Source organism: Aptenodytes patagonicus, chromosome 6 (assembly GCF_965638725.1).
Source record: "Aptenodytes patagonicus chromosome 6, bAptPat1.pri.cur, whole genome shotgun sequence".
Taxonomy (NCBI): Eukaryota; Metazoa; Chordata; class Aves; order Sphenisciformes; family Spheniscidae; genus Aptenodytes; species Aptenodytes patagonicus.
The window spans coordinates 50,803,849-50,813,669 of NC_134954.1; the positions used below are offsets into that span (position 1 = coordinate 50,803,849).

Here is a 9,821-nt window from a genome sequence, read left to right on the forward strand (position 1 = left end):
GGCAAGCCGAGGCCCCGTGTGCTGCACCCGGAGACACCCGCAGTGGGCCAAGCGGCTGGACCTCTCGGGAAGGAGCACCCCGCTAGAGCCCAGCCGAGCTCCGCGGCGGCCGCGGGCACCGCGCCCGCAGACGGCTCCCCGCCCCGCAGCCCCGCAGCCCCGCGGGAGACTTTGGAGGCCCATCCGTCAGCCGGACCGGGTGTTTCTGTCCTCGGCCTCTTTTCCAAGAGTATCTCCCCTGGTCTGAGCGAGCCCAGCTTCAAGCAGAGCCTTAATGCCCGGACTTCGCCACTTTCATTACCTCGGTTAAAAACTTGAACCTAGTTAACAGGTAGGGTTAATTTTCCCTGTTATTGTCCTGTTAATCATAGTTTTAATCTCGGTTTTATTTCTACGCCGAGATCAGAGACGCTGCCCCTCTTGACATTCTCCTAATCAAATTCATCTTTCTGTTTAATGGGAAATTGGGGTAAATTCTGCAGTAATTTCATTGCGCTGGAAGAAATCTTTAAATGATTGCTCTCTCCTAGACCACACAGGACCACACAAGCACCGCTGGAGGATATTACTGACCACTGCCTTTAATTTTTATTGTTTGAGTTATGTCTACCAATTGATTCTCCCTCTTATTAGCTTACTTGTTTTCTGCTTTTTTTTTCTCCCTCAGAGGATGGGTAATAGTTTATTTTCATAATCGCCTTTTACGAAAAAGCTGACTCTGGTTTTCGGTTCTCGGAAGACAGAAAGAACATTTTGTGTTCAAAGACTATATTTTTGCTCGCAGTAAACACAAGGAATGGATGTGAGTTCCCAGTTACCGGAAAGAAAGGTGACACTTCAAACTAACTTTTATGGGGTTAGAGAAAACAGAGCTTTCAATTAATGCTCAACTCATCTGTAATTGCTAATTAATACCGCGAAAAAATATGAAAAGCAAAATCTGGAGTAGCTGGAGACACTCACAGCTGCGGAAAGCGATGTTTATGTTTAAATCTGTAGGGAAAAGTAGACAGAAACATCTTGTTCCAGGGGCGACTGGCCGCTGCCGCGGTGCGGAGAGCCTCGGACGGACTTGTGCTGGTTTTTCCAGCCACAGCCCGCTTCTGGATTGGGGGGCGGTGTTTTAATGCCGCGGGTGTCCCCCTGCCTGTGTCTATACAGGAAATATCACCGCTGAGGAACAGAGCGACCCGGAGGGCTGCTTTCACACGCTCCTTTCCGCCCTTTTCTTTTTTTTTTTTTTTGTTTTTAAATAGGCAACCGGATCGGCCTGAACATCAGAGCTGACCACACGCTATAATTTCACCGGCATATTCTTCCAGTTTACAGACGAAGGTTGCTCTGCGTGTGACCGAGTAGTCTCCCTCGCTCATTTATCACTCGGAAACGCGGCTCCCGAAGCGAGGTGAAGGCTTCCCCTGCCTATGCCGGGGGTTGTCCAGGAGATGGCAGGATTGCCTCAGACATGGCTGGGAAATCGCGCTGCCTGACAGGAGCCGAGCTCCATGGTAGCTGCGGGGCAGGCGAGCCGGCCGGCCTGCAATGCATCATTGTGCCACTGCGCATTTGCAGTTCACTTTGTCGAGGTACATATTAATCATCTGTAATAATGCGCGCTACGTTTCAGGCGAATCATTATGCCCTTTTCTCTAAACACGGACGGTTGTGACCGGCCGCAGCTGGGGCTGCGCGGCGGCAGCCCGGCTCCGCGCCCGCGGGCGGGCAGCGCGGAGCGCCGGGTCTGGGCCGGGTCCGTGCGTCCTGGGAAGAGCCCAGGCTGTGGGCACGGGGATTTTGAATAACGCTCGTCGATGCCCCGGCTCCAGGCTTAGAAAAAAACCCTTTTAATCTTCGCTGGTAGGTGGACGGGCTGATGTGCCCCGGCCCGCCGCCCTGGCCTCGCCTTCCTCCTTCCTGGCTGTAGCTGCTGTTTTCCTAATGTTTCTGCACGTTGTTACGAAATTAAGAGGCGACTCCTCTCCATCTGGTACCGATTTGCCAGCCATTTCGGGTTTCCTCCTGCCCTGGGAAGGGAGCTTTGGCCGTGGCAAAGCTGCGTCTTCTGAGAGCCTGGAGACCGGCAAAGCCAAAGGTTAAGCCTGGAAGGAGGAAGGGAACAGCCCGCGACGGCTCCGCGGCCGGGAAACACAAGGGCTCTGGCAGCGCCCGGCCTTCCGCCTGCAGGGAGAGTCGTCGGGAGGGAAAACTTCTCCGGAATTAACAGGACCGGAGTATGTGTGGTTGGGGGGGGAGGGAGGTGCCAAGGCGGGGGGAAAGAAGAATTTAAAACATTCAGAGAAAACAAGGCTGCATCAGGAGAGAGGGCTGTTCCAGGTACACAAATTATGTGCCCCACAAGTCTCCTCTTTTCCCAGAATCAAACAAAAATGCACTTCGCGTAAAATCTGAAACGCTGAGAAATGGACTTTTTTCGTCCGTTCGGGGAAAATAAACGCCTCAAAAGCCGTGAACGTGCAAGCGGAAGAGAAAGGGGAAGGAAGAGGGCGGAGGAGGCGGAAGATAACCCCCCGCTGGAGCCAGCCGGTTGCGGAGCGAACCCGGCAAGTGCCGGGCCGGCTTGGGAGGGGAAAACAAAGGGGCGCTGGGCCGCCGCCGGGCACCGGGCAGGCGGAGCCGGGCGCGGGGGGAGAGGGGAAAGACAGACCATCCCCTGCCTCCCACCCCGGGTATTTCTCGCCGGCAGCATTTCTTTCTCCCCAAAAACCTTTCCCCAGCGGCAAGGCTCTCTCGGATACGCCTTTCCCCCCTTTAACGCGCCTCGCATCGTATCTACCTCTCCCTTCCCAAGAACCGCGTCCTGTAAGTGGCCCTGGGAAGGTCCCAGGCAAGCCTGGATCGCGCGAAACGCCCTGCTGCGAAAAGAAGGCGAATTTCTTCCTCTCTTTTTATATGTATCGAACAGAAATCGTTTTATTAAAGACGGTTCAGGAACAGTTTGGCAACATCGTTAACAGCTTGGAAGTTCAGCCCATATTTCCAACAGAAAATAAAAGCAGACTTTAAGACAAGAAAAGAAAAAGACATGGTTTATGGAGAAACAGTCTTACCGTATGTCTTACCCACATACACTGGTAATCAAAGTGTTTAGAGCAATAGTATATTATAATAAATAATACTAGTTCGGAACACACACGTTTTAATAATTAGACGAGGCACATTAACAGAGAGGATATCGCTTCTCTCTCTCTCCTAGTAGTTGACTAGCGTGTCTGATCACCCTGTGTATATCATAACATGCACACTAGGTTTAAAATAACAAAAAACCAACAAAATCCTAGCCTTTCGGCCTATATAAATTATGGCATCTTTTGAAATTCCTTATTTATTGCTTCTGTCATTAACACCCGTTTATTTTTGTAAATTAAAAGTTAGCGGTGAAACCTCACTTCTCCGACCAGGAGGGTTTTTTTTAAGCGCCGTGGCGGGAAGAAGAAGAAGAGTCTTGTGCTTGTCCGGACAAACAGGCTAGAGCGGGCATTTTACACAAGGTCTGCGCAGGTTTATACACACCTCAGTAGCGGCAGCCTCTCCGCCGGCAGCAGGACGAGCCGGCCAGTCAGTCCCGCCGAAAGCGCTTCCCCAAGGTGCCCCGACCTGCGCCTCTGCGGAGCGCCCAGCCGCGCAGCCCCCGCGGCCGGCAGCGCCCGCCCGGGCCCGAAGCGGCCCTTCCCGGGAACAGGCGGCTCCTTTTTCGACCGGGGAATATGAAATCCTTCCACTGAAAACGAAACCGCGGCAAAAAAAAAAAAAAAAAGAAAAAAAAAGAGCAACAACCAACAAACCCGAACCTGCGGAAGCGGGGAGCGCGGTGGGACGTGCCTGGGACTGTGCTTTGCGCCCCGCAACCGCTCGGAGAGATTCTCCCTCCCTCGAAAAAGCAATTAAAAATCCGGCTGCAGACGTTACCCCTCCACGCAATTCGCAATTCTCTCCGGGTCCCGGTGGGCTCAGCGGGTTTTGGCAGCAGCCGGGTGCTGCCACGGGTCCGGACTCCGGCTTTCTTGCGTTTTCCGATTGATTCCCCCCCCCCCCCTCCACTCGACGTGTTTTGAAGTTTACGATACCAAATCAAAACTGACACTTTTTGGCACTGGCTGTTGTTCAGAGAAAAAAAAAATACAGAAACCCCCCCAAAGAGTTAAGCATTTAAGAAAGTTATAACTGTAATCGTTCAACATATTTAAATTCGTTTATACTGGCCTAGAGGGAAGAACAGAAAATATAATTAATATTAATATTATTATTGTTTTCGAAAGGAAGAAACAGAACTATAATTCAAGATTTGTCAGCACTCCCTTCCATTGAGAGAAAAAAGCTGACTTTCATGGCAAACAATTCCCGAAATTTCGCCACCGCTGGAAGGAGAAAAAAAAAATTAAATATATTTTCAAGTCTTTCCAAAAGTCTTTAGCTGGTCGTAAATTGAGTTTATATATCCACCACTGTCCGCAACTAATAGATCAAGATACATTGTCTTTCAGTTTGGAGACTATTTTCTTATCCTTCACCCTCCTGTTCTGAAACCAAATGGTAACTTGTCTCTCAGACAGGTTTGTGGCTGCGGATATCCTTCGCCTCTTGTCCTTGTTAATGAACTTGTTAATGGCATATTCATTCTCGAGTTCTTTAAGCTGCAGTTTTGTGTACGGCACTCGCTTCTTTCTCCCACGCCGGTAGACACACATATCGGGCTGGTTTAGTGCAACGTCCCCTATTGTAAAAGACATTATGTGAAAAATTAGAATTTTATTACAGGCGTTTAAAGCTTAACCGATACTTGTTGGGCACTGGTTTTCACGGGCAAATAAATAATGCCGGGTTGTTTACAGTTTATTATTATTTACACTGCCACATTATTTGCACGTTAGTAAAGCACCAAAACCTTGATGGACTGTCATCACTTTTCAGGCATGCATCGCTAGCGAGCATGCAGGACGGCGAGGGCATTGGCTGGGGGGCCGAGAGCAGGTCCGTCCTGGCAGCGCACACACAGAGATCGCTTTGGTGTGTGTTTCCCCGGGTTTGTTTGCATGTGGTTTGTGCCTCTGTGCCCTCACTACTCGCAGTCTCTTAAGTGCTCTGGGGCCGGGTCAATCGCCAGCCGGAGAGGCAGAACAGCGCGAGCCTTCGACCCATCGTCCTGCAAACTGCAAACGCGAATACAAACCCGGCCGCCGAGGGAAGCAGCAGGAGAAGGAGCCCGAGGCCGCCCCGGCGCCCGCGGGACGGGGATCCGGGGCCCTGGCGCTGGGTGGCGGGGGGGCTCTGGGGTCTGTCCCGCGGGGTGGAAAGCAGAGGGTGAGGCTTCCTCGGGGGTAGGTGGGGGGGGAAGGAAAAAGGAAAATCCACCGTCCCCCCTTCTCTCTCCGCTCTGTGCGTGTCTGTGCAGCGTGTCCACCTCGGCAGGCCGCCCCTGCAGCCCGGGGGGCGGGGGAGGGGACGGGCAGGCGGAGGAGGCGCGGGGGGGGGTTCAGCTCAGACCATTTCTCTCCCTCTCGTACCTGGAAAGGACGATTTCCAAAAGTGTGAGCTCTGTGTCTGATCTTTGGCACAGTAAACCTGACTATTCCAGCCATTAGCCAGAGTCCAAGACTGATAGCCCTCCATTGATATGTATGTTTCGTGTCTCGGTTCCCCAGAGCCAAACGTTGAGACCATGTCTATGTACCCCGGAACGTGCTGGTAGGGGGTTGTATAGCCCTGGTAGAAGGACACTTCCTTCGCCCTGGAGGAGACTTCATTGGCGGGGACACTCGTGCTGGTCAGACTGGAGACGTCCATGTACTTTTCCACGGGAAAGCCGCCAATGGAGGCATGGGGGGGAGACTTCAGGGCGTTTTGCTGGATCCCAACCCCGTGGGACATCCTGCAGCTATAGTATCCATTGCCAAAGTGATACCCATAGCCGAGCGCGGGGGCGGCGGCCGGCGCGGCGGAGCCCGGGCAGTCCTTGGCCGGGGGGTCGGGCCTCGCTGCCGCCCCCGAGCGCTCCCCTCCGCCGGCGTAGGCGAACCCCGAGGCGGCGGCGGCGGCAGCGGCGGCGGCGGCCGCTCGGCCCGTGTGCGCCGCCCCGAAAACGGGCGAGGAGAGAAAATTACGGCACTGCCCGGGGGCTCCGCCGCCGCCGCCGCCGCCGCCGCCGCTGCTGTCGCCGCGCAGTCCGTCCATCTCCCAGCTCGCTGCTTTGCTCATGGCCTTGCACATCGCGGGCGGCGGCGGCGGCGGCTCGGTCCCCGGCCGGGCATGATGCAAATGGTTATTTGCCTCCAACAGGTTGGATCCTGGCGGTACGTTTATAAAAACGAAGTCCAGGTTGGGAGGGGGGACGGGGGTGGGGGCGGCCGGCTCCAGATTAGTTTGCCGCAGCCCGGGGGGCTGCTCATAGGCTGCCTTCGAAACATGTGACCCTCCCGCCGCCCGTACTGCCCCTTTCGCCTCGCAGCCCCCCGGTCCGCACCGACGGCGCCCCCCCCCCTTCCCACCCCCACCGCGCCGCCGCGCTCCCACCCCGCCGCGGCCCCGGCGCTGGGGAGGGGTTGGGCGGGCGGGCGGCGGTGATGCCCCTCCGGGCCAGCCTGGGCCCCGTCGCTTTCATCCCCCCCCCCCTCCTCCTGCCCGCGGCTTCAAAAGGGCCAGCGGAGGACCTCCGCTGGCCCTTTTGAAGCCGCGGGCAGGGGCCCTTTTTGAAGCCGCGGGCAGGGGTCTGACCGGATCCCCGGCGAGACCTTCCCCAGCCCATTGTTGCGTCTTGCGGCAGGGGGAAAAACCCGACCCGGTCTTTGTATCCCATCCTCCGTCCTTCCCGGCGATGTATGGAGGAGAAGGGCTTTGTTATAGGGGAGAACGGGTCCCCTGGCTCCACCGAGCTCTCGGTCCATGGGAGACACCCCCCTTAGCCCCCCAGATATTGCTACCAGCCAGGAAAAGGCGCCGGGTCTGTGCTCAGCGCAAGACGCTAAACCTGGCACTCATTAGATGTGGCTTTTTTCCCCTTGCAGTGTCAGTTCATGTCGTGGTAAGGCAGCCTAGTTAAAACGCAGCGTTTGCTTATGCTGACGGCTGTTCTGGGGGTGACTTCCCAAGACTGTGGCAAATCCTTCTGTCGTCTCTCTCGACTCTCCCGCTGAGCCGGGGTGGAAATTGCAGGAGGGCGAAGAGCTGGAAATGGAGAAAGCTCCGAAGACGAGTCCCAACCCCAGCCCCAACCCCAGCCCCAACCCCTGCCCCAGCCCCTGCCCCTCTGGGCCGGCTCCTGTCGCTCCGCGGTTGCGTATTGCAGACACTTAACCCTCTCTCGGGCGCGGAGGGCAACAAGTTGCTGGGAAAGGCGGCAGCTCCGCGGGGAAGGGCAGGGAAGCTCCGCGCCCGCTGAAAAGCATATGGCTAGGGCCGTGTTTACTGTCCCGGCGGAGGCTCAGGCTCAGGCTCAGGCGAGAAGACAGACAGCCGCCGTGGAGGTGAAACTCCGTGCTGACACGATTTCGGGGCTGGTGGTGCCCTTGCTGAGCAGCCCGGGCAGGCAGTGGTGGGTCCCCCGGGCTGCTGGGCTGCCGCGGGCGCGGAGGGGCTGAGCGGGAGCTCGGCAGGTCGCGCAGCAGCCGCCCGTCCCGCAGCCCTGCTTTGTAGCCTGTCTAATAATCGTTGGCAGTTTCTGGAAGCGGGGTGAGGTATGACAAGCGGGTGCCAGTAATCACAGCAACAACCGGATGGCAAACAGGAGTTCACGTTCATTAGCTCCAACCACTTAATTGCTATTAATCTTTCATAATCAGCTAAGAAGTGAGCCAGACATGATTACGTTTTTCGCTCGGTTATAGGACGAGTCAGTATTTACTCTCAGGACATGAAACACTACATAACTAGGAGGACGGTTTGTGGAGGCACACGTTTCTCATCCTTTTATGTCCCTGCACGCAGCTTTCTAGTGAAAACATTGCTAACACGCTGAAGTCCCGAGAAACGAGAGACTTTCTATCTCCGGGCATCTGTCCATTTGTATTCCCATCTCCCGTTGTGTTTCCTCTGGCAATAAATGCGGTGAGATTTTCTCTCCCGTCACGACATTTTAAATAAGGCCGCCGAAAAAAAGGAGCAACTGAAGCACAGGGTTTTGGAGCTTTTTGAGCTCCGTTACATCAAAGCAAATCACGGTGCAGCCGCAGCGACTCCCACGGAGGACCTCAGCTCTGCCGAGACCTCTGCTCCAGCGAGAGACCCTCGCTGTCCCAGAAAACTGTGTCTTTGGGCGGGTTTATAACCAACAACTTCAATTCCATAATGAGCCGGGTTGTGGAGGGTGTAGAAAACAGCATTGCCTTGCACGGCAGGATATTATGCACGCGAATAAAAATAATGAGCTCATGAGCCAAGGACGGATCTCTGAGAGCATCCACCCAGTTTACAAGTGGCAGGACGCGTCCCGCACCCCCGGACCCCGGGGCCGTGCTGCGGCCCCGGCGGGGAGCAGCCCGCCGCCGCCCCTGCCCAGGGAGGGCAGTCCCCATCGAGACTTCTCTCCGCGGCAGGCAGGGCCACGTGCCGCGCTTGCCGGGCTTCTGCCTGCGGGACAGTCCTTGCCTTCCCCCGGCAGCGGCTCCGCGGGTGCCCAGCGCCCCGCGGAGCCGCATTGCATTTTCCATTGACACATTGCACGGGAATCTGCGTAACACACGAGCTACTCTTTTTTTTTTTTTTCCCCACCCTGAAATTATCTCATTTCCTCAAATACATTTGCCATGATTTAACACAGTTAGGACTCCGTTCAAACTTTTAGCACAGGCTTTTAGTATTTGCTGTCTGTACTTCGCCTGGTCTCTCCCAGGAAAAAAACCCCAGTTTTTTCATCACTTCCCTCGCCAGAATTTGCCGTTGGTAACTGTAGCTTTAGGAAGTTGTTTCTCTTGTTAGTGTTTGCTGCAGAAGGAAAAAAAAAAAAAGTCCTGTCGTCCAGGACAAACGGAGAACGCAAACGAAGAGAAAAACAATCGATTTGTATTCCCTCCAAACCTTCCCATGCCCACTGCGTTCCGTTGTTACCTTTTAACTTGCGTGGACTTCTAATAGCTAAACAGAAGAGCTTTCATTTTCCCCTATCCCTTTAAAAAAAAAAAAGCCAGTTACAATAATGAAAAAATTTAGCAGCAACGCGGGGAAAATTGTTAAACTATTTTTTCCTCCAGATCTGTGCCACAGCTGCTCATCTCTTTATTTACTTCAGCCTTACAAAATCCATTTCGAGTCGGAGCAAGTTTTCTCGCGACTCCCTGCGTGGCCTCGGTGCAGCGCTTACGGGCGGCTGAGCACTGCGGGCGTTGAACTTGAGCTCTCGGGTCACGGGCTGGGGCTGGCCGCTCCCTGGCTCCCACCTCTGCTCTGAAGCAGCGCGGGGACCTCGGGGACCCTGACCTGGGACGAGCTCGCCGACCTGCCGCAGTGCGACCTGAAATGAAACGTCGGCCGAGTAGCCTTGCGACCGGAGTAGCGCTTTATCGTTTAAATTAAAACCTGTTTGTGTGCAAAGGCAGCCCCAGAAGACATGCAATCATTAACCTCGCAAAGCGAGCGCCTGCGGGATCTCAGCCTGGATAGCGTGGGGAGGGACGGTGCTGCAGGGCCCGCGTGACTCGGGGACACGCTGGGTTCGTGTCCTTCACCGCTCTCGGGTGACATTTCACGGAGAATCAGGACTGAACACGCAGGTAGACGCCCCGAGACTGGCCCTTTACATGTATGACGGCGCGAGGCGGGGGGGAGAGTCGGGTCTGAGAGGGAGCGCGGTGCCCGCCGAGACACGCGGGGCA

At 55.3% G+C, this 9,821-nt stretch overlaps 1 protein-coding gene across 1 annotated transcript; it reads right to left on the minus strand.

The window, feature by feature from the left end:
• Nucleotides 1–4,481: 4,481 nt before the first annotated feature.
• Nucleotides 4,482–6,225, minus strand: HOXD13 (homeobox D13). The gene is made up of 2 exons (XM_076340755.1): nt 5,523–6,225; nt 4,482–4,732 (listed from the first exon to the last, which is right to left on the minus strand). The coding sequence occupies exons 1-2, from the start codon at nt 6,223–6,225 to the stop codon at nt 4,482–4,484; spliced, it is 954 nt and encodes a 317-aa protein (XP_076196870.1).
• Between the last annotated feature and the right edge of the window lie 3,596 nt (nt 6,226–9,821).

Coding starts and splice junctions, on each gene's coding strand:
- HOXD13 (XM_076340755.1), bottom strand. CDS start 6,225: ATGTGCAAGGCCATGAGCAAAGCAGCGAGCTGGGAGATGGACGGACTG. Junction 4,733..5,522: donor TTGGAAATCGTCCTTTCCAG/GTACGAGAGGGA, acceptor CTTTTACAATAG/GGGACGTTGCACTAAACCAG.